General features: G+C 44.6%; 1 protein-coding gene across 23 annotated transcripts in view; it reads right to left on the bottom strand.

Annotated features, from left to right (window-relative positions):
- ELAVL2 (ELAV like RNA binding protein 2) overlaps positions 1-15,035 on the bottom strand; it is an 82,219-nt gene extending 67,184 nt beyond the window's left edge. For 4 of the 23 annotated variants that reach the window (XM_072359015.1, XM_072359016.1, XM_072359020.1 and 1 more), the window contains exon 1: positions 14,289-14,512. In XM_072359015.1, coding sequence (XP_072215116.1) covers positions 14,289-14,455 — 167 coding nt within the window. In that variant the 5' untranslated portion in view covers positions 14,456-14,512. Of the gene's footprint in view, positions 1-13,167; positions 13,186-13,417; positions 13,477-13,671; positions 13,748-14,288; positions 14,515-14,998 lie in introns of those variants that run through there. The other 19 variants (XM_072359038.1, XM_072359039.1, XM_072359026.1 and 16 more) reach the window with 16 other exon arrangements.
- Between the last annotated feature and the right edge of the window lie 9,724 nt (positions 15,036-24,759).

Raw genomic sequence — 24,759 nt, 5'->3', positions numbered from 1 at the left:
CTCTGGAGATATTCAAGACCCACCTGGATGCCTACTCATCCAACCTGGTATAGGGAACCTGCTTTGGCACAGGGGGTTAGACTTGATGATCTCTGGAGGTCCCTTCCAACCCCTATGATTCTGTGATCAACAAAGACTAAGTGTAAAGCATACTGCAAAAAAATAACTTACACCCTAACACAGAAGGAGGAAAAAACATTGAGGTTATTTCCCCCCCTCTAGATGCTAATATGTTAGCCCACTAAACAACACACGTTATCAAACTGCAGAAGTTATTTCAACTTACCAGTACTGCTAGAGATTTTGTTCAACTCAGGATAGTCATTTGGGAAGACAAAGTCTGAAAGAGCAAGACCCTGCAGCTGCACAGTGCATGACACCTGCTAGCAATGGTCACAGAAGAAGCTGAGGTACTCAAGTGCCTTCACTTAATCTCCCCTGGTGAGACTAGGATAAGTAGCAGATGTAAGGAACCATGGAAAACTAGAGGCAGACAGTGGTATCCAGTGAAGATGCAAGAACCAACAGGCAAGCTGAAATACAGGTAGATCTTAAACACAAGACTTCTCCGCATGGTGAAAATGGCCAAGCATCAAAGAGGTTACAGAGATGATACAGAATCTACCTGGACATATCAGGAGAAACTTTCGCACTGGGCAGGGTGTCCTATGTTGACTTTGTTTAATCATAAAAAAAGTCCTGCCAATACTATTTGTAACTTCTCAGGAAGTCACTTCGCTTAACAAATGAACAAACTTAGCAAGGAAGTTTGAGAAAAACCTTCAGGCTTCAAATTTTTTGAATAAAACATACTCATTTGATGTTTCTGAAGCTGTATCTCCAGAATTCTGCTCTGACATAACTAATGCACAGTCTACCTCCTCTAGGCTGTTTGTGACAGCTTCATTATCAACTAGAGACAGACAAAATGTGTCATGCCTTTACGGAGGCTTCAGAACGGAGTCCTTCACTTTTAAGGAACAGCTGTACATGTGCTATAAAAAGAAAGAAAAAAGCACACTTGGGAATGAATTGAAGCAGAAGGAAATTGCCTTGAACAGCAACTGTTGCTTAATCCATTGTGCAAGTTTATCACTGTTCTGGTTTTCTGGGATTTCTTCATTCCAAATATCAAATACTGCCTACAGAATTCTTCACCAAGCAGTCTCAGATGATATCTCCCAAAAGCACTGAATTTTACAGTTGTGTTATACTGAATGCAAGGCCAGGGTGGATGGGGCTTTAGGTAACCTGATCCCATAGCAGAAAGGTTGGAACTGGATTGTCTTTAAGAACCCTCCCAAACCAGATTATTCTACAGCTCCATGAAATAATTCAGAGCACTTGCTAGACTGAGCCCACCCAGGTTTTCCTCTTACAGCAAACCCTGCAGTGCCAAATTAATCAAGCACCTCCAACTTCAGTGCAGTCACAGTGTTTTTGCTTTCCTGTCACCCTACATTCTGAAACCTACAGATGCCACACTGAGAAATTTCAGTGCACTTTTTCAAAATTCTGGACAACACAGCAACTGGGCAACAGTTCAATCATACCAGTTAGCTACCAAATTACTTCCAGTTCAGCATCTACAGTCAACCTGTCACCACTGCTTGCTTCAATGCACAAAAACCTGCCTCTTTAGTAGATCCATAACCACAAATAATTAGCTGAAGCTGAGTAAGACACTCTACTGTCTTGCACAAGATAAGAGAGATGATGGAGAAATAAGGCACTGAAGTCCAAGCATACCACATTGTTCCTAAGGACTAAGAGTAGAATGGAAACACTAAACTGTTAACAATCCAGGTGTTGCATAACCAGTGGTCTTAACTTTCTCTGTGTCTCTGCTAGTGCTGAGGGAGAAAACTGTCATTAGAAACATAATGTACTACAATCAGCCACAACTACTCACAAGCGGACATTTAGCTTTCAGGAACTCCACAGCACCAGTCCACATTTTGCTTGTATTTATGGACTCATCTCACAGAGGTGCAGCATAAGATTTATATGTAAATAAGTTTAAATCATCTATTTTCTAAAATACAACAAGCAGAAAAGTCACTTTACTGGGCTGAAAAGGAACACAAACTCAACTGCTTGCTCACTGACAGCAGGACAAGCAATGAACAGAGCTACCCTGAAGTAAGTCCTCACAGCAACCACCCACCTTCTCCAAGCCAGACAGTGTTGATGTGAGAAGTAGACAACTTCATACAAGTCTACACACTACTTCCTATGAAATAAAGCTGAAGATGCTTGAAAATCAAGTCACAATCTGTATTCTACAGGATCTTTTACCTATCAAAATACAGGGTTGAGGATTAAGGACTAAAACAGTATAGGTCCAAGTTCAGACAGCACCTCCAGAAGTGTTTAACTAATATACAGCAGTAGTGACGCAAGTTTTAAAAGTGACCAAACTTAGACTGAGCGAGATGAGTTTTGCAATGCAAAAGAAGCAGGGAAATGTTGATTTAGCCAGCAAGAAGCTGTGCTATCTATACACCCACACAGCACAATAAGTCATAAGTACTTCCTAATCAAGGAACAGTGAAGTAGCTCAAGGAAATTATACTGCTGATATCTATTGTAAAGTGTGCTTTTAGAAGGGGAGTCAGAGAGACAACCAGCTGCTCACTGTTAAGAGAGATATTCCAAATGCTAGTCTTGTTTAAAGACAGATGACAACATCCTGGTTCACTCCAGAAACAGACCTCAAAGGAAAGCTACTGTTTATTCATAACTTGAAAAATTTGTAATTCACTGGACAGAAAATACATTTAAAATCCAAGCAGGTATCTTTAGAAGAACGTGAGAGAGTGTTCCTTTCATATGATGCCCTCTTGACATCAGTTGGCAAGGTATGCAGTTGTAGATTTTGACTAGGTAATGAAAAAGCTACTGTGGCAGAAGAACCCACGACTATCTACTTAGAGAAAAAGTATTAAGCAAGGACAGACAAAAGTTTCATCCAACTACTAGACTATATATATATATATTTTTTTTTTTTTAAACTGTTCTCCATTACATCAATCTATTCCCAAACTTCTCAGGCTCCCTCTGTAGCAGTTCACATGACTAGATCCAGCAGCTCTGGCAGAACAAGGTTCCCCTAATCATCACTACCATATCCAGACTGTATGACAGGCCCGTTACTAGCCCCTGCCACAAGCTATTCTGTCCACCTCATTCAACTCCAGTAAACTAAATGTTTTCAGGATTACATAACAAGCAAAGGGCTTGTTACAGAGAAAAAGAGAGAAAAGTGGTAGTAAGACCCTCCCTAACTCCCAATTTCTTAGACATGGTCTGAGAGGTTGAAGCTAGATGATCAATATGGCCCTTCTCAACCCAGGCCATTCTAGGATTCTGTGATTCTTTTTAGCGAGCTCAATACTGTTAGAAGGATAAATACTGCCCACACCAAGCCACTCTAATCCAGAAGACTTTGCATGACTTGCCTCTGAAAGATCCTGAACCTCACCAAAACTTCGACATTTGGCTTCCTGGAAGAACACCCAAAATCTTACTTGCCATCTAAACCTGTACCAATATGTCAGGAAAAAACAAACAAACAAAAAAACACAACCCAAGCAAACTCATATGCAAGTAAAAACTCTGAGCCCTCTGAACTCTCCCCCCTTATCACAAAGAAATTGTGTCAGTGTCAGCCAGTAAGCTCTTTCAGTTCTCTTACCCAGAGTGCAGCACTAACACCTTCACATTCCAGCTGTCAAAGGATCCTCATTTGGCCCAAATCTACCCTTGGGGACTTCCAGAAAAGGCTTCTGACAGACACTGCTCTCAAGAGTAGCTCATGGAGAGGTACATCGTTTTAGCTTTAACAGTGCTCTGAAGACTTGTAAAATCTAAATGTGGAGCCTGTTTGCCTCTGAGCTAATCCCCACCAGGAAAACAAGTTCAGACAGATTACAGTATTTACTTTTGATTAGGTCACTTACATGAGGAAGAGACAACTTAGTCCTTTTCTTCTTCTAAGTTCTTCTCTCAAAAAAACCGCATCGTACAGCCTCTAAGGATCAGAAAACATTTGGCTCTGCAATCTCATGCTTCACAAATAATGTAAGTGTAAAGAACATTCATAAGGGCTGCTGCCCACATAGTATGTAGCCATACTAGCTAACTGCCATCCCAAATACCCAGACCCTGGATGAGATAACGGAGAACCTTAAATAGAATTACAATTTACAATCATTGAACAGTGTAAAAGACTGGATTTCACTTTGAAAGGCAGTCCCCCAAAGCCTCTGTCTCTCAGCAGTTCCAGAACCTCCCGAAAGCAGACTTGTCCTGTAGAATATGAATGATATCACCCAAATAGGTACCATCTACAAACCTGATGAAGGAAAGCTCCTCCATACTAAATATAATCAGTACTACAGATTACACAAGACCTCCATTCACAGTAAGGAAGATCATGGAGGTATTAACCACTAAACTCAAGAATCCCACCAATATTCCATCTCCATCCATCCCTTCACCTAGAAGTGAACATCCTTAAACTGTTATGAGGATTCTGCAGGAAACTGCAGCCATGCTAGACTCAAGGCAGATTACATCTATCACTCTCTCCTCAGCCACATTTCAAAGGCATGCATTCCTCCACAACTTAATCTTGGTAAATCAATGCTGGGTACTTCAATTCAGCTTCTCCACGACTTCCAAATAAATGACTCCAACAAATCAGTGAGTTACTCATGGACCACAGTAAGGCTCCTTACTGTACTCACATAACAGCAGTAAGACTTTGCTCCAACCAGAAGGAACCTCCTCAACCTTTCTGACATAGCAAATATTTGACAGTGGCCTCTCGCCCTACAAAATAGTGTTACAATTAATACGCAGCTGGACACACCATCTAACACTCACACCAATATCTCACACCTTTCCCACATTCTAAAGAAAGAATAAAGACCTACCAGACATAGACAGTTTTAAGGTCTGTCACTTTTCAGGATGGATGACTGCAAGTCTTTAATTATGGCAGAGAACACTACCAAAAATCAAAAAGTTCCCTAAACCACAGACAGATAGAACTAAATCTGACAGCTGATTTAACCAATAAAAGAATGAAGCAAGTCATATGCCTTGGAAACACTCCCTTCTAAAAACTGAGAAAGATTCCAACACCTTACTCCCTCTTAAGAAGGACAGGATCTGTGGCTGCCAAGAACACATGTTCTGCTGACATTTAAAAACTCCAAATGCCAACCAATATAGTTGGAAGCAAAAATCTGGTACCAGGTCAGGTACTCCTGCAAAAGGAGTATCAAGAAGATATCCTGCCTGTTGACCTACAACACCTACTCACAGCAAACACCCCCACCTGTAAGCCTAAACTGAAATTACAAAGAAAAAGGGCTTTCAATAGTTAATAGCTTGAATTCCTAGGCCACTTTAAAGCCTGATTATTCCTTCTTAACCAGGAGACTATACGCACAAGTTATATCTCAGAGGCACACAAATATCAGAGCAGACAATTACATTTGGAAGCCAGGCTTCTCACCTTAAGGAAAATTAATGTATTTCCAATTAAAATATTTAGCTAGTACGAAACAGAACTAGGCTTAAACAATAGTTTCTCCTCACCATTTATCCTCATCTTTTCAGGCTCAACTTCACTCCAGTCCTTCACTTCCTCCCCAGAATGAGAGGACAAAGACAAGCAGGTTTTTACAGGTACTTCATCATAGAGCTTACCTGCTCCACCATGGCCTCCCCACAGGCTGCAGGGAAACAACAGGCCCACAATACCTCCTCCTACTCTGACCTCAGTGCACACAGGCCTATTCACCACACCTTTCTCCTCACCCCTGTCCACCTGCATATCATTTCACCTCCTTCTCAAATCTACCTCCACAGGGACCCTACAAAGCCTCCTGACAGACCCAATCACGCCCTGTGGTGGGCAACCAGCTGTGTGCAAAGGACAACCCCAGCCTTCTCCCACAGAGCTCAGCTCATGGACCCTCCTGCACCAACCCCACCGCTAGGCCCAGCGCTTCCTGCTGCCACAGCAGAGAAGATCAGACAGGCAGTCCAGATACAGATCAGTAGTACCCAAGCACTAAGTTCCCAGTTGGAGGAAAAAAAAAAAGGGGGAAGCAACCACCCTTACAGACTGTGATTTCCTTACAAAATCCAACAAGTTCAGTAGATCCACAGCAACTGTGAGAAAACCAATCCAGGCCATTCTGTGATTCTGTGTGAAAACCCCGCAACTTCAAACAATGCTGGTATTTCCCAGCCTACTGGAGCTACATAACATAGTACTCAGCAGGGGCAAAGCACCCCACCTAGTGCCTATCATCATAAGGTAAACATTTTGCATTTTTAACTTGAGCGTGACTATGTCACCAATGTTTCCATTTGCAGGCTGGCACTGATGCGGACTGACTAACTGTGCAAGTTAAGTACATTTTCCTTATGTCGGGAAAGAAAAAGCAGAAAGAAGAGCACATCTGGACACCAAGGATTTGCTGTCTCCTTGATTTCCAATAGCATAGCAAGGCAGATGGAATCAAGCATATATGAACAGATATCCCAAGAGTCCACCTTTATAAGCTCTCAAATCTAAGTCAGATACTGCTCAAACTAGTCATCCACCATCCCAGCATGAAAGGTCTCTTCACCTCTATGCTACACACACATTAGGTAGTTCAGTGCAAAGTCCTGCACACCTGCACTGCAATTTGACTTAGTTATCTTAATTAAGAGTTAAAAAAAAGTGATAACAAATTATACAGCTACAGCCCTTCCCGACATTCCAATAGCCGTATTTTCCAGATGCACATAAAAAAAAAAACAACACAGCCCTCTCAAGTGAAGAAGCCATGAGAAGAGGTACTATAGAAGCACTGAATGGTTAAGAAAGCACCTCCGGAGCGTGGCCTGGTGCAACAACCATGATCAAGCAGTTGTCTCAGGCTTTCTGCACAGGACAGGCACTCCAGTTACTGAAGTCAAGGAAGACTACCCATTGCTCTGCCCTCAGCCACCAGTCTATTAAAATGTATTAACAGAATCCACATTTTAACTGATGCTATCTTGCACACAAAAATCCTCCAGAGATTCTATACATGTAGCTTGTTACACATTCCTTGCTATGGAAGCAGACAACCATGCCATAGGAGTTCAGCTATGCAAAAAACCTTCCACACAAGAAAAGTAATCCCACACCCAGTTATAATTCAGTACAGATATTCCTGGCCATCACTTGATCTCCAACAAGACAACCAGTTTTGTATCACTGAGTTGCAGTGGCTCAGAGAAATTTCACTACAAGAGCTCCCTTATGAAAACAGCCTTTACTAAAAACAAGTATGACTCCTTTTACTTTTAGTTCAGTTTGTTCAATCATTATAGAAAAAAAATTCAACTACTCAGTTGGTTAATGAGGCTGTAATTCTCATCTTGCCTACCAACTTCTCAACCATGGATGCAGTCCAACACAACTTGCTATGCCAAGTTTCACAGTTTAGCTATCTGAATGCAAAAGCAGCTTCTAAACTCTTCATTTTAAGCAGTTCACTTTGTCAGCAATTTTCCAGTCCCCTCCGGAATGGGTGCTCTGGCCAGATTAAGATTACCAGTTTTTTATCAGTAATTATATTTTGACATATAAATAAAGGTACAAACACATTGAAAAAAAAAAAAAGTTATGCTTGTTAATAAACTCACTTCACTACGTATGCAGGCAGTACACGCATAGTTTGTTATGAGAAGCATATGGTGTTTTAGAGTTATGACTTTAGTTGTCCCTGTTTCGAAAGCAGACAGAAAACAGCTTCTAATGCATATTGGGAAGAAAGAAATTGCAGCAGGAAGTCTGACAAGATTTGTAACCATGTTACTAGAGATAAAAATAATATCCTTAATTACGATCATAGCAGGTATTAGGATTTTGAAAGCTCTTCATATAACTACTGATGTGCAATAGTATTTCCTGCATACCTATATCTAGTTACATTTGCTAGCTCAAGACCACAAACAGGGGATAGAAAAAGGGAACTCCAAGATCTTGCTCTGCACTGAAATGTCATTGCTATGTATGAAATGCAATGCTAGCGGATGAATACAAGTCACAGCATTAGGTATTTTTGCTACTTCAGGTGGACAAACAAAATGGAGGGCAGAGTAACAAGGACTCCACTACAAAAAAGAAAACATGGAGGAAGGTCCTGAAGCTGCTAATCGCAGCAATTCGGAGTAGCAGTTATTGCTTACTTAAGAGACAGACTGCCCATAGAAGCATAAAACAATCAATCAGATAGATGTCCAAGCACCCTCCTTTCTACTTCCCTCCCAAGCCCATCAGAAACAAGCTCCTAGCCCACAGCTCCACGGGACGTCTCCTTCTCCTCCCCAAAATGCACTCAATTCGAGGTCACCTAAAGTTGCAGGAAACTTCAGTAGAGCGGTTGAGTGCATTTGCTCTTGCCCCACTGGCCCCCACTCGCTATTAAAAGCTGCTTCACCATTCAGCCTTTTCTGCACTGCATCAGATCAGGTGCAGCTGTTTCTGCTGAGAGAACACTGTAACTGCAAAGAAGCATTCACAGGTGCACTCAGTGCTCTGAGGTTAAGCACAGCTCTGCACCAGCACTCAAAGTGGAAGGGCATGCCAGAGAGGGCCAGCTTCACAAGGTTCAGTTTAAACAACAGACAGGCAAATCCTTGATCTTCTACTGGTGCCTATGTACTTCATTTCTCACTGTAGATATTTCCTACAGCAAGCTTAAAACAGAATTATTTCCTGATAGCACTTCATAGTTCCATATTAACAAAAAAGCTATGACACATCACCATGAAATCCATATGTGATTTTATCTATACGAATGCCTGCTAATACTAAGCTTCCTGTGCAGTTACACAGGAAAAAACCCTGCAGCCCTCTGCACCTCATATCCATACTTTGCATTTCCCTGTCCCTATCCTGCAGACAGTTCCTGCTGCAGGACTCAAAGCCACACCTTTTTCCCTAGCAAGCACACCCTCTGCTCCCTACAACTGAAGTCAGAATAGTCCTTGCAAGCCCCTTCACAACTGGAGGTGCAGCCCACGTGCAGCTGGCAGACACTGCAGGAGGGATCTGTTCCCCTCCCTCCTTCCCAGCCTCACCACAGCAACATGGCCAGAAAGTTCAGAATCAGCTCAGCATGCCACAGAGGAGTACAGAGCATGCAAGGAAACTGACCCCAAATACATATTTACTGACTATAGCTCTATTTTTGAAATAATTACACGAGAAGTGAGGCTAAAGCAATATCAACAATGTAAGAAACAGACCCTACCAGTGAAAATGTCAAATTTGTATCGCTTATCCCTTTCTACAGGTGAATCTCCATTCCTTAGAATGGAAACTAAGACACCTACAGATTTCCATAAAATCCACATAAATATTAGTTTTATTCACCTGTGCTGTATAAATAAATCCAACTAATATTATTTCTGTCATTAAAATTTGACCAGCATTAGAACGCAAGTACTCCAGCAGTCACAGAAATGCAGTTTCACCCCATAAATTTGCAGAAATCTTTCTTATTACATGGAGTCCAAAAGCAAACGCAGCTAGCATAGACCTGCAGAAAGGCTGCTTGATAAACACACCAGCAAGCAAATGCACACGTTCTCTCATCTCACCAGTACTCTGGTATTAAGCACTCAAGAAATTACACCAGGGTATTACTCTCAATCACCTTCCAGCAGTTCAGTAACTCGATGTTATCTCAATCTACTCCACGCTTGATGAAGACCAGAGAGAAAGCACCATGCACCTTTTAGGACTTTCATGAGCCCACAGCACTCCACTGCTTTCTAGCTTGCATCATATGGTCAACTACTGCAGTTTTTTACCAGAACGCACCCTTTTTGCTAACCACAACAAACCAAGATTCTCAATTATTTTTGCAACATCTTCATCTGTCCCAACCACTTGTATGTGCAGCATCTGAGTCATCAGTAAGCCCAGGGCTGTAGAAGGCAGTGAAGAATCGGTATTGCAGAACATAGCCTAGAACTCTCTAGAATGATTCCCAGTGATCCCCCAAGCTGGTGCATTTCATATCAAGGCAGTGCCAAGCCATACTTAAACTCCTTATCTTCTTGCAGATTTCTGATTAGGAAGCTATAGCTTCTTCCAAGCCTCTATATGTCCAGGATCACTGTGATCATCAAAACAAATCAAGAACCCTGATGCTTATCTATGGGAATACCACAAAGAACAGTGGCTCAAACAGAACAGAAAACAGTGTGACACTCATTTTAAGCTCCATCTAGAAAGCTTATGCTTGTTCCCAATTCACATGTTCAAACGTATAGAATAATGACTTACTATTACAATTCCTGTTATCCTATCTCCAGCAGTTCCTACAACTCCACATATCTTGCCAGAAAAAAAAAAAAAAAGATTTTTAACAATTACTTTAAAAAAAAAAAATTAAAATTGATGTGCATTTAGAATTTCTAAAGCTTCTCAGAAAAGTTTTGTGCTGGTTTTGTTTTATTCCCCCCAGATACCTAAAGTAAGAAGCTTAGAACTCTTTCACCAAGTTTTCAGAACTGAACTTTCTACAGCACACCAGATCCTGGTGTTCCAATGAGGGCTTCCTCCTAAGGTACACCTTCTGCACAGAAAGTCTCTGCTGAGCTGTGAGAACTTCAAGTACAACGATGACCAAGCTCTGACAAGGTTAGCACAACACCTGGTTGCTCGGTGCCAAAATATCATTTTCAAGGAGTCCCTACAAACCAGCAGCAAAGCCTGCTGGGCAAAAGCAGAGTGCTTAGCACTGGCAATTCCCTTGCTCAGTGCTCACACCTCCCCTGAGCTTCTGAAGTCATCAAGACGCCCATCTGCTTCTCTGTGGTACTCTACCATTTGAAACTTACAGTGCATCAAACTCAGCAAGAAACTGGACGACACACCTTGCTCCAGCCCAATGGGTAGGACAGTTGAAAGCTCCTTTATCCTGGCTTCACCAGGCTAGTCCTTCCGAGTAAGTGAAATTAGATAGATTTGAGCAGATGAGATCAAAAGTTGCTTCCTTCAAGACTGCAAATGCAGACAGCAAAACCCAAACCAACATCAGCTGATCCTGCTGATAGCACTGATTTCTAGCAGGGCAAGAAGGGTGTGCATAACACTATGTTCTTACTTTTAAACTCATAGCAGCAGCCAGTAACATTTGCTGCCCTCTATAGATAGCAGCATTTATTAGGAAAGCATTAGATAAGAAGAGAAGATGGCCTTAAAGTAAGACTAAAACATGTACTCGTCACAAATTGGATTTCTCCATTAGCAAGCACTGTGTTTTATTGCCATGAAGAACCTCAGCAATAGAAACAGAAGTCATTACGCTGCAGGACAGCAAGGACTTTGCCCATAAAAGCCGCATTTTAACATCTCTGCTACCAGGAAGGAGCTCAGCATGCATCCCTGTGCTATTTTTACCTGCACAGTCCACCTCTCCAATGGCACTGACTTATTTTAAGAAACAAAAAAAGGTGAAGTATCCCTTTTTAAAAATACAATGTTTGATCCATTCTCATCTATCTTCAGCTGTGTCCCTAAACAAAGGCAGCTTAGCCTCGTCTCTCCCAAAAATATCTCTTACATTTGCAAATGTTTTAATAGGAACGAGTCCATAGCACCAGCGCAGGTTGCATACAGCCACACAGAAATCTGAGAAATAGCTTAAAAGCTTTTCTCTTCCCTGCCTCCCCCCCCCGGCTCTTTTAAAAGCACACACTCCCAAGTTAGCAGCTGCTTGGAGTAATTTAAGCATGCTGTACCTGATGGCGAGCTCAGCTGTGGCTGTTCAGGGTTTGTGCAGCAGCAGTAAGGATACAAATTGCAAATAGGGCAGTAAGGAAAGGACCTGCCCCTCCCTGCAGAACAGCATTATGGCTAAGTCAGGAAAATGAGCAGAAGTTGATGTTTAGAGCGGAACAGAAAGTTAAATTTACATCAGAAATACCATATCAGTGTGATTAAGTCACTAATAGGAGAGATTTACACACGCCGGGGAGGTATCACTTGCTAAAACCCAAGCAATTAATACCTCTGCTGCACACAGGAATGCTGAGCCACTCTGCCAAGATAAGAAGACGAAATTAAGGCATTGCTGAGGGAAAACATCATCTCAGGTACGGTCGGAACACATTTAACATGGTACCAAAGCTGCACTTGGCTGGATTTTAATGAGCGTGATAAAATTCCTCAGCACTTTCAAGGTCATTTGTATGTTGTCTGCATCACGAATGCTCTCAATGTACCGCACCAAAAGGCTTCAAGAACGGCACTGTTTTAAAGAAAACTAGTCTGACTGACGATTCTATACTTTAAAATAAAAATAATCTATGAGTAAATTAACCCCGATTCACAGTCCAGCGCTCAGCTACCACCCCCAGTGCAGCAATCCCAAAAGACCGGCAGGGCAGGAGAGGCGCTGAGCACCACTTCCAGAGCCAGGAAAACGCAAAAGGCACCGAACGGACGCTATAGCCACATGTCCGCTGCCTGACGCCCCAACTCTCCCTTTCACAGGAGTATTTCCCCACCTCCATCAGCTTCATTTAACGTTCACCGTGAAGGCAGTCAGAAGAAGGCAAACGGAATCGGACGTGCTGCTTTTAGTACAAACATCGGCACACCTCCCTCTCGAGAGATCTACATGTGCACATACTGCCGCGTGCAATTCGTAGCAAATGCCATTAATAAGAAATCAGGACACCGAAATTCTCCATCAAGTCGTCAGAGTTGTCCTCCGAACTCCCAGCTGCGGCAACGCCTTATAGTTCTGGACTCCGACTAAACCAACTACAATAACGTGAATTTCCTTTTCTTCCTGTAAAGAGAAGCCCGTGGTACCGCCCGGACCGCGCAGAACACACCGCGCATCCCCGCGGGTGGGGGTGGAACAACGCAGCAGTACGGCTCCGCGGAGCGCACAGACGCCCCGCAGCAAAAGCTCTGAATAAGAGGCTTCCTTCAGGACGAAACCCACGCCAAAAATTAAGGGAAAAAAAAACTAGCAACAAGAAAAAAAAAACCTAAAATGCTACTTCGGTGCGCACAGCGCCGGCGGCAGAGAAGAGCCGCGACGGCAGCCGCGCCCCGACCCCACCCGCGGCCCCGCAGCGCACCGAAGCGGCGAACGGCTCCGCCACGGATGGAGAGCGGGGAAAAGGCCAACGCCGTGCTGGGGCGATGTCGGCACCGCACCAAGGGTGGGTCCAGCGGAACGTCCGCAAAAATCCTGGAGCGCGCCGCAGAACATCTACCTCGAGGCGGGGGGAGGGATAGGCGGGGGCTGGGGGGGGGGGAAGGGTAGTCTGTCCGCAGGGAATGGGCTGCCAGCGGCCGTAAGCCCTCGTGATGCCACGCCGCAAATACCTGGGAGCTCTCAAGTTCGGAGTGCAGCGATCCAATGCTGCCGGAAAACCGCAGGTTACCTACGACGACAGCGCAGGGTGAGGTCTCCGTCCGCCCCACGCGGCTCAGTGCCCACGCACCACCACCGCCGCCCCCTCCCGCCCCGTCCCGCCGCCGCCCCCCGCCCCAACACCCGCGTTGCATCGCGGCTCTCCGAGGGCTGCGTGGGGCCTCGCAGCCGTTCGTCCCTCAAGCTCCGGCACCGCAGCCCGCACCCGCAGATATCACCCCGCTGGAAGAAGCCAGCAACCCGGACCGTCGGGCCGATAAAAGCGCCCACCGCCCGCCCCCGCCTGAGTGACACTACCGGCGGCCACTCAAGGAGCCCCGCGCCCGCGGGGCCGCGCCCCCGGGATCCCCCCTTCCCTATCCGCACGCTGCCCACTCCCCGCTGCGGAGGGAGTGACGGGGCGGCGGCCGCCGGACACCTGCACCATGTGCCCGACGGCGGCTCCGCGCCCGCGAGATCGGACACGCGTGTCTCCGTGCCCCTCCGCCCGGCAAGATACACAGGGAGCGTCGTCATGCCGCTCCGTTGCCGGGAACCGCTCTGTGCCGCTACCGTGCGGGTCCCTTCCCTACGGCAAAAGGTGGGCGCGGAGCGACGTGCGGGGCATACATTAAGCAACAATAGCAGCGGCCGGCTCTGGCCCTCCGTGATGGGGCGACAAAAGGGCACGGCCCCCACCCCGCAACTTCTGCCCCCCCTCCTCCCGCAGCTCCGCACGGCGATCGGACGGAGCGGTCGCACCGAGTCTGAGCTCCGCCGGGGCCGTCCCCTCGGGCAGAGCGCGGCGCGGTGCACGGCCGGCCGGAGCGAAGCACGACTTACCTCCGTCCGCTCGTCTGAGAGCAAAAAGTGACGGCGCAGCTCTCCCGGGTAAGGAGCGAGGGGCAGAGGCAGCGTCTGCTCAGGACAAGGCGCAAAGAGAGAAATCGCGGATAGTTCTGAAAGGGCGTGGAAAAGGGTAAAAATAAAATAATAAAACAAGCAGACATAAATCCTTTCCCTCCCTCTCCCTGCAGTCCAACACTGGGGGTGGCGGGGGGGGGGGGGAGGGCGGAGGAGTGGGGGAGCAGGAGGGGAGGGAGGAGGGGGGAGAAATAAAAAAGGGGGTTAAAAAAAAAAAAAATGGGGAAAAAAAAAAGCGATAAAATCAGCAGGGAGAACCCAACGGCGCGGCAGTGACAGCGCTGTGCTCCGCTGCACAAAAAGGGGTGGAGGGAGAGCCGCGAACAAAGAGCAGCGAGCGCGGGGCGATGCGCTGCGGGGCGATGCGCTGCCGCTCGCTGCCGCCGCCTCTCCTAGCACCGCGCCGCCGGGGCCGGGTCCCGCTGCCGCATCGCGGGCTGCGTGCGGGGCCGGGGGGGAGGACGCGTGCCGCGCCGCGCCGTGCCAGAGGCGGACCGCCGCGCTGATTTATAGCGGCCGCGCCGCCGGCTCCTGCCCGCCGCCGGGCTGCGTGCGGCTGCGTGTGCCGCGCCCGCCGGCGCGGCGCGGGGGCGGCTGTCCGCACCCCCCTCCCCAACGCGCACACGCACCCCGCAACCGCCGCACCGCCCCGCAGCCCGGCGCAGAGCAGCGTGCCGCCGGAGCCGCGCGCATCCATTGGCGCAGCCTCCGCCGCTTCGCCCGCCCGCCGGCTAGACGGCTGCCGCCCATTGGCCGAGCGGGATGCCGCTCGGACCGGCCCCATGGCGCCGCGGAGAAGGGCGCGCTGCGGGTCGCGAGGCCGCGAGTGCGGACGCGGCGTCGGGAAAGGGAGTCGGAGCGGGCGGCAGCGCGAGGAAGCGGGCGAGGTTCTACCCGAAGCCGGGAGCCCCGGGAGGATGCGTCTGTGTGCGCGGTTTTACCCTCTGGCTTCCTTTCCTTTCTTTTTTTCACCCTCGTTCCATTTTACTCTTCCCTTTTTTTTCCTTTTTTTTATTTTCCCCGCTTCCCTTTTCTTCCTTCCCCACCCTTTGTCCATTTTCCCCGTTTTTTGTTTCTTATTTTATTTTTCTTTTTCTCCTTTTTTCTTCTTTGGCTCTTTTTCTCAATTTCTTACGTTCTTTTCATTTTTTTTTTCCCCTTTTTCTTTTCCCTTATTTTTTAGTTTTCTCAATTTTTTCTTTCTTTTAATTTTCCCTTTTTCACTTTTTTCTTTCTTCTTCCTTTTCCTTCCTCCCCCCCCCCCTTTCCCCATTAATTTCTTTCCCTCTTTTTCCTTTTTTTTAAATCTTTTTCATATTTTTCCTTATTTTCCCAGTTTTTCTCACTTATCTGTTTTTTGTTTTCCTTTTCCTTTATTTTTTTGTTTCTTTTTTTTCCTCTCCTCTCCTCTCCTCTCCTCTCCTCTCCTCTCCTCTCCTCTCCTCTCCTCTCCTCTCCTCTCCTCTCCTCTCCTCTCCTCTCCTCTCCTCTCCTCTCCTCTCCTCTCCTCTCCTCTCCTCTCCTCTCATCCTTTCCCCTGCCTCACACCACTGTTGCCAGTGGCATGTTGGCAGCATGTATGTAAAGCTTATGCCACTGCCCAAGGGCTGTTCTCACACTTTGACTGCTGGCAGAACCAGTGCAAAGAGTGTGATTCCTTGGCATAAAGCTTCTGGCAAAATGGAGGAGGGAAGAAAGGAAGGGAGGGAGGAAGGATGAAAAAATGAATGGAAAAGAAAGGAAGAGAGACAGGCAGCCAGGAAGGAAGAAAGGAATGCCTCCTGTGTCTTCCATGGACCATGAGTTGTGTTTGAAGAGATGGAGCTGTGTGGAAGAAGACACCTGCATGAGGCCGCGAGGCCTCATGTTCCTGTGCTGTTCCTGCACTGTGCTTGGCCCCACAGCCTGATGAGCAACTTGGGCATAGGTCTCACCCTGATGCACAGTGTCTAAGTGCACACAGTGATAAAGTGCATGTGATAGACTTCAAACAGCAGAGAACTTGCAGAAAGAAAATGCTTTGGGCACGTGTTTAGGATTTTCTAGCATTCGTGTGCAGCAAGGCACAGAGTTAGACACCGGTTACAGACAGAGGCATAAAAGTATTCCTTGTGAGTGTCCTTGAGCATTTATAAATGATGAATGCAAAGGAGGAAAGATGCTCACCGGTCGTTCCTTGCAATCACCGCATCCCGTCTCTGTGGCAGTAGCTCTGTGTTGCACAGGCCCTAATTCTGCGTCTCAAGCAGTTCAGCACATGCCATGTATGCCCAATACATGTGATACAGGCAGTGATGATTTCTGTTTCACTGTGGCAACTTTCACACCTTGGAACCATAGACCTGCTTGTGAATGGTTCCCAGTGATGCCGCCATTAGCAAACTCACTCCACTTCTTAGCACTGTAGGTGCAAATATCTCCAACTTTGCACACATCTTCTGGGGAAAAGAAAAGAAAAGGAAAGGAAAGGAAAGGAAAGGAAAGGAAAGGAAAGGAAAGGAAAGGAAAGGAAAGGAAAGGAAAGGAAAGGAAAGGAAAGGAAAGGAAAGGAAAGGAAAGGAAAGGAAAGGAAAGGAAAGGAAAGGAAAGGAAAGGAAAGGAAAGGAAAGGAAAGAAAAGGGGCGTTTATTTCTTCTAGGCCTAGTTTGGAGGCATGGTTTAGGGAGCAAAAAGAAAACATAAAATTAGTGCACTCTGTTGCGGTTATAGGAACTGCTGAGTTTGGTTGCTGGTTGATTCCTCAACTGATTCAGTCTTTGTGTTTTAGCAAATGACCAGTTTCCTTTGTGGAAAGTTAGCAGTGTGTGAGGGAAGGGGAAGAACTTTCTGAAACTCCATAGGAGTTCAATGTGTTGCATCACTCTTCCCCACCCCCCCCCCCACCCCCTACCCCCTCCCTCCAAAAAGCAAAAAAACAATAACAATTCTAAGATCAAAAAAATGCTGAGATGCTCTCAAGAGAAATGAAACTTAGTTTAAAGAGCAGTCCAAAATGTATACTACTAGAAACCAGAAGCATGGCTTTTCTGAACTTCCAGGAAATTAAAGGACTCCACTCTAAGCAGCCTCCCTGTCAAGTCCAATTCCCAATGTTCAAATGGCATCTCTCCCTTCTCCACCACAGGGAATGATATTCTGCCTGTAATTAGTGACCAGCTTGTAGCAGTAAAAGCCAGATTTGAGTCATTTTCTTCTAAGGATTTAATATCTGTATCAATAATGCACTTATGTTTATCACGTTTGTCAATACGTGGTGCTAAGATGAAATCAGCCAGAAAATAGCTGCTAAAGTGAACTGTCTTGGCATTTGCCATTCCTGGCCCTGGTGCATTTTCAGAGTGCTTGGATACAGTGGTGGCAGAAGTAAAGCTGAACTCTGTCCTTCCTTGGACGCATCATTTCTTCAGGGTAAGCTTCTCCTTGCTGTGTTGATGCGTCTTGCAAAGAGGTGCTTAAGATCGGTGTTAGTTGCCTGGCTAAGCACAGCCTAAAGCCAGAACGTGTACAGCTTTATTAAATGTTCTTTGCACAAGGGAAAACTGCAAGAGATCTCACTGCTGTTTGTTCAGGCACGCTGAGCCCCGGATTGGGACAGGGAGGGGAAGAAAGCGGCAGCTGCAGTGCGCGGGGGGGAAAGAGATTAAACAACAACGTCAACAACAACAACAAAAAGTGTGTGTGTGAGAGAGAGAGAGAGGGAAGAGAGAATAATAAGAGGAATTAAGCAACGAAGCATCGCTCCGTTGCGAAGAGGAGCCGCGGCCGCCGGGAGGGCCGTGCCGGGAGCGAGCCGCGGCCGCGGGTGTGCGGCGGAGGTCCAGCACCACGGACAGCGGCGCCCCGACGGAGCGTCCCGGCTCGGCCGCCGTGGGCAGCGTTCGGCTCCTGAGGCAGCGTCAAGCCCAGCGGGGACCGTGACCCTTCGCTCGCCCTTCCTCCCCTCAGAGCGACTCCGGTTAAGGTACGTGGTGTCGCTGTGGGCTTGGTCCCTCTCGAAGGCACTTCAGCCAAACGGTGGTGATCATGTGCGAAGCCGTGCACGGGGGAGGGGAGGGTGTGTGGGGGGGGTCACCCTGGGGCCTCCGTGGGTCACTTTTACAGTGCACACTCCTCTGAATTCGATACGTGGACAGTAATGGGCTGGAAGGCTTCAGAAGAATGCTTTGGAGCAGCTCTTTCTGCTGCAAAAGTCACGCAGAGGCTGCATTTCAGTATAGATGTATGATTGCTCTGCCTCCTTTTTTCCTCAGCCTCTCTGTGGTCATAAGATATGGGAACTGTGTGAATATACTTTGGGATGAATGCTATAAATGACTCAGCTCTGCTCTTCTCTATTACGCAGCAGTGTCTGAATACGAATAAAACCTGTTTTGCAAATAGGAGTTAGCACTTGCGCAAAGAAATGGAGGTGTTTTATTTGTCTGAAACTGAGAAGATATCCCAAAAGTCCATTTGACACAAGGTTATCACAGCTGCAGGGAGTTCTGCAGAAAACTGTGTTGCCTTGATTCGAACACAACATCTGAAAGATGCTGTCTATTTATTGAAACGGCTGTACTTTTGCTTGTTTCCCAATGCGACTGGACAAGAGGCAGATTTCTGCTACACCACAGCTTAGGCAGCTTCTTTTATTAAGGATTTTTATTTCCAGCAGTGTGTAATACGCATTCAATCGTGAAATAATAAGACTGCGTTGGCTGCCAATCAATCACTTCCATCGACCTCTTTTGTGCTTGGATCAAACACTTGTACAACAGGCAAAGTGACAGCATCACGGCACAGTGACAAAGCTGTAGTTTGCACCAAAAGAAGACTGAGGCCCAGAGAGACACTGCAGCTACAGAAACAGCTGTCTTATCAGCACGCTGCAGAGATGGAGATGGCTCAAGAGGTCCTCAACAGATAATCGCTTGAATAGGTTTGCAATGCACCAAACTTCACGCTTGATAAGACCAGCCCGGTGTAGAGAGCAGCAGAGATGCAGCTCCATTCTGTTTTATCTGTGCTGTAAATTAAGAAATTGAAATTCAGGTGGCACAGCCAGCATGCTGCTGATAATCCACTGAAGTAAACTGTCATTAGGATGTTTTCAGCAAAGAGAAATAGGTTTCTCTTACTTGATGCTGCTTTAATAAAATACTCTAACACCCCCGTCCCTAATTGGTACCTTAGCAGCACCTGAGCTGGGGTGGGCTCCTCATCTGCTGTGAAACGTCTGTGAGTCATGGCACAAACTGTCCAAAGAACAAAATCTTCCACTCTGGAAATGGAGGAGTTTATTCCAATTCCCCATTTCCTCTGCAGGAGAAGGAAGTGCACTGTGATTTTTAATAAACAACAGCCACACTCACATTAAAGCATTTAAGCTCAGTTCCGCAACAGGCAAAAAAAAAGAAATCATGTGTCTGTAAGCACGTATAAAAACAAACAAGCAACAACAAAACCAAACTGCTGATGTGTAAAGGAGATATAACCACCTTTAAACATATCTGCTTGACAAAATATCAGCCAAATTACATGCTGAGACATCCTATAGGAGTAGAAAACCTGGTTTCAAACTATGCACTTTGATTGACTAATGCCAGCAGATTACTTTTCTGTAGCTCCGCCTTTCTTCAGTAGAAACACTTAGCATAGACAGACTTCAGTCCAGCTTTGTTTTGGGTTTTGTTTGGTTTTTTTTTTCCCCCGTTTATTTATTTATTTTCTAAAGGAGCCTTTGTGGAAAATGCAATTAAAATGAACATAGATGGAGCATGTAAACTGAGGTCAAACAGCATTATGCTGTGAAGGAGGAATAGCTACAATCACTTGACTCCTTGTGATTGATTCCTTAAGAGCTAGAGTAAGTAGATGGGTTTACAAGCCATTATGTTATCTAATTTTAGCCATTAAAGCTAACTATCCATTTTCTTTGGATAATAATTTAAGACTTGTGGTAGGCTTTTCTTCTTAACAACAGACAAGTTGCCGGGTACTTATGCCAAGAGAAACTTGAAACTTCAACAGCAACATAAATGCTTATCACTCCGATTTGTTAAATGGAGGGCAGAGAGGTGAGACCACTGCTATCCTCCCGGTAATCCAACCACATACACTTGGCCTTTGCCTGTCAATTAAACATATCTGACACAGGGGGACTACCAAGGAGGAATCACCAAGGAAATTGCTGATTTTTTACTTGCTATAGGATTGTAAGCATTACCAGAACTAACAGCAAGGACGGAAGCAAGGAGGGGTTGGGAGATCTTGCAGATTGCTGGAAACATTTCTGTGCTTGTCTCTGAAATCTGGGGGCCCTTCTAACAGTGTGGCAGAGAGCAGGCTTTTGTTGGTAAGGTCAAACACACACAAGAACTTGAGAGGACTGTGCAGTCTTAACACAGAGAAATTAGTGCCAAGTGTCCATGGCAAAAGCCAAAAATAAATGGTATTATTTCAGATGAAGCTCAATAGCTTGCAGACAGATAGGTATTCTAATGAGGGTGACAAACCAGAGAGAAATAGCTCAGCTTTAGCAATGCCATCCTGCCTCTGCCAATCTGTAGCACGTAACCAGGGCTTGAAGTCACAGCCCTGCCCGCAAAGTGCTGTGCAGATGGGAGAGAAATAACCTTGAGTAAAAGAGGCAATCGAAAGCAAGAAGGCGATCAATACTTTTAATGCTGTTTGTTATCCAAAAATAAAAAGTGCTTTTAAATTCTCCTGTGAATCATCTCAAATGCTGTCAGTTCGGTTAGATTAGTTGTCTACCGTAACAAGTTTCTCCAGGAAAGGGAGGCATAGTTATAAACTTACAGTAATTAGTATATCCTATTACGGTAGTGAGGTACAGCAATATTGACTTGAGAGATAGATTTTGCTTTTTCGGAAGCATGCATTTGTTTTCATTTGTTGAGGGAAAAGCACATATTACACAAATAGAGCTTTTAAGTCTGCGAGCGTATTTCCTGCTGACAGCACAGAGGAATAAAGGGGACGATGTTGCTACCAATATTTTATCGAATAAGTCCCGATAAATTCCAGTGTTTCCACAGTACGTAATTAGATGATCTTCAGATAATCAGATCACATGCATAGCAGACAGATTTTTTTTGACCTCATAGCACAATTCTGAAACACACTCCGTATCATATTAAATATCAGCTTTAGTTTTTTCCCCTTTTTCCCCTTCAGTTAAGCTAATAAGAAACCAGCTGGCAATTATGTTTCTGCACACTGAGTGCTCTAACACGTATGGGTTCTGAAGATATATGAAGGTTGCACATTTTCCTCCTCCTCCAAACAGAGTTCATCTCTTTTTTTTAACACACACCTACTCTAATGGCTTGGTGGTTGAGAGCAGATGAGCAGCATGCTTGAGAAAGGATATTAGAAACACTTCTTAATGTTACACTAAAAGCCTCCTTCTTCATATGTACTCCTGTATGCTTGTGACAAAATGATACCCAGTTCTTTACACTCTTCTTTTTACAGATACTATATAAATCACCTATATTACAGTCAGAGTATGAGGCAGTGATTCGATATTCAAATGCAGTAGTCTTTTCTGAATACTCCTTGCCCTCTTTAGCTATGAAGACCCGATCGCACTTCCAAAGAGCATCTCACAGTGATGATCGAGATTTTACTTGTATGGATCAGGCTGAAAGTATTCTAAATAATCACATTATCTTCTCTTTAATATCAAGATTACTCACTTGTGGATGACTTTATTGTCTTTCACTAGTGCTGCCCTAGTTTTCTTGCCTTTAAATGGTGGAGGTTTTGTTTCTTCTGCTTATACAACTCAGTTTCTTGCATCAGTTTCTGCAGAGCTTTCTGCTACTGTGATTCTGCTGGATATGAGTCATCAGCAAAACCCAGACCATAAATGATCATGTAGCTGCAAATATCTAAAAGGTTATTCCAACTAATAGCAACGTACAGAGCAGTATTATGATTTATTGGAATAAAATGTGTGATAAGATTACAGCCAATTATTCTGATGTTGACAAGGATATTTACCCACGGCTGAAAATTCTCCCATGTATCTGCTCATTAGCTAATATGTGTACACACTTCAGAACGGATTCAAAGGTACTATACTGTTTCCTTTTGTAAAAAGAGCTTCAGGAAAAGGGACACCACTCAGACTTATTTCAACATGCCAAAACATGCTGTTTATTAATTCAAAAGAAGATTGTAAAATTACAGCAATAAGAAACACTCAATGTGCCAGGAACAAATTATCAGACAAAACCTATTTCCTTCTACAAGCATAGCACATTGCACAAGGCAGAGAAGTAATATATGTTGATTTTAAAGCTTTTAGTTGCCAACCTGCACTGCAATCTCATGGGATAACAAGAAAAGATAGTATTAATTAGATTACAATAAAGCCAGTATACAAAAATATATCCAGAGGATATTTTACCGTAGTTCACTGGGAAAAAGGATGGTCTCATCGAATAACTTCTTATTGGAGTATACATTTCAGGATATGTGGATGAGTGACACCAGTTCACCACACAGAGTCTTGGGAACGTGGTGCTGAAAACAAAGAGAGATACCTGAATGCATTTCCTGTTTAGCACTGATGAGCCCAAAAGTGAACACTGTGCCCAGTCAGCCCAGGTATTAAGAAAAGTGGGGAGAGGCCACAAGGTTGTACAAAACATGGAGACGAAGAGATATTTTAAGAGAGAATTTGTTTGAAATTTGGAACAGTGGCAAAGGATCTATTAAACTGTATCACTATTGACGGATTGTGATCAAAGAGTCTTCAAGTGCGCCATAAGGTGAGTAAAAAATGGAAAATGGCTTTATTCACAGCATGTAAACCCCAGATTAACACCTGGGAAATATTCTGTGAGGGTAATTAAGTACTGGATCACAGGTTCAAACTTATATATACACTTTATTTTGAGCTAGAACAGATTCTGTGATCTCTTGAAGCTCCTTAGCGCTTTACGCCATTCACCACCACAATGAATAAATTGGTTTTTGGGTGTTTGGTTTGGTTTTGCTTTTGTTCTGTTTTGGTTTGGTTTTTATTTTGGCTTTTATAGCCAATTGATCAGAAGTATCTTTCTTAATACTCAAGTTTGTATCCCAGCCCTAAGACCTGCTTTCAACCTTCAAGCTACATTAACCATATAGAGCCTGATTGACAGGGAACAGAGGGACAGACATATGGGATGGCTTCTTCATGTTCTGAAAACACATTCTTCTGAAGGGTCTGAGATCCTTGTTTCCAGTGTGCATAAAAGATGGTAGAAGAAGAAAAATACCTAAAATACCTAAGATGTAATTACTACAACTCCTGTAAGAAGGTTTACTTAATATTTTTATCCATCCCTTTTTCTCCTTTTCTTTTTATTCCTATATGGCAAATCTTGAGGTTGAAAAGAGCTAGCTGTATTTATTCCAGTTAGCACTTAATCATTGCTCCTAGGTGCTATTGTAAGACAAAAGACAAATGCTAGTTCACTCCACAAATAATTATTTAATACTTCTTGGCTAAAGATCCTCATTAATCCTTGTAAAATATCCCTATTACTGTCACGGAGCGTTCAAAACAAGAATATAGTAACTAACGCTGAAAGTTATATCCATCTTTTCACCACTTACCTCCCAGATATGTGACAGCTACTTGTCTTCATATGGGAGCCTGTTAATTCTTTGTGTCTTTCTTTGTATGTATTCAGATCCCTCTGTTTCTTTAGCATCCTCAAGTAGGCGAAAACTTTGTTGTATTTTCTTATTTGAACTTGGTGGCGCAGATATGAAAAGCCTACCATGTAATAACTCTGCACATGAGCATTTTATGTCATGCAAATACATCATGTAACATGTAACAGTCTTTTATTCTCACTGAACACACTGTACCCAGAATAACTCAGTTTTCCATCTTTGATATGGAAGGGAGATGAAATATTTCTAGCTCGTACTTGGGTAGAGTTTTACCATAGCTTCAGTATAGTATGCCTCTTAAGTATATCTCAGTATTTAAAAGCACACCTGGATTAACAAGTGAAGAAAGTATGCTAGAATGTGTTATTTTAGGGAGAGACTGCCTTTGTGCATCTGAAAGCAGAATTAGAAGCTGCTCCCCTACTTTCGCTTTGGATGGGAGAGATTTATATTGAGAAGGTGGAGAAGTGTAGGCTTGATTTGGAATATATCTTCCTCACTGTAAAGAACTGATTATTTATTTTTCCTGGGAATGTCATTCTTGAGCTAATAAAGAAGAAAAAGGAGATTCAGCCCAACTTTCATCTCCAGAGAACACAGGAATGTTGACCAAGTTCTGCTCTTTGCATTCTAACATCTCTTATAAGTCTGTAGGTCTATGGTTTTCCCAGTGCTTGGAAATGCTGAGAGAAGGGGAGGTTGTGTTATTTGAAAT

Source organism: Excalfactoria chinensis, chromosome Z (genome assembly GCF_039878825.1).
Source record: "Excalfactoria chinensis isolate bCotChi1 chromosome Z, bCotChi1.hap2, whole genome shotgun sequence".
Classification (NCBI taxonomy): domain Eukaryota; kingdom Metazoa; phylum Chordata; class Aves; order Galliformes; family Phasianidae; genus Excalfactoria; species Excalfactoria chinensis.
The sequence above is the reverse complement of the archived record's forward strand: the minus strand, read 5'-3'. Positions and strand labels throughout refer to the sequence as shown.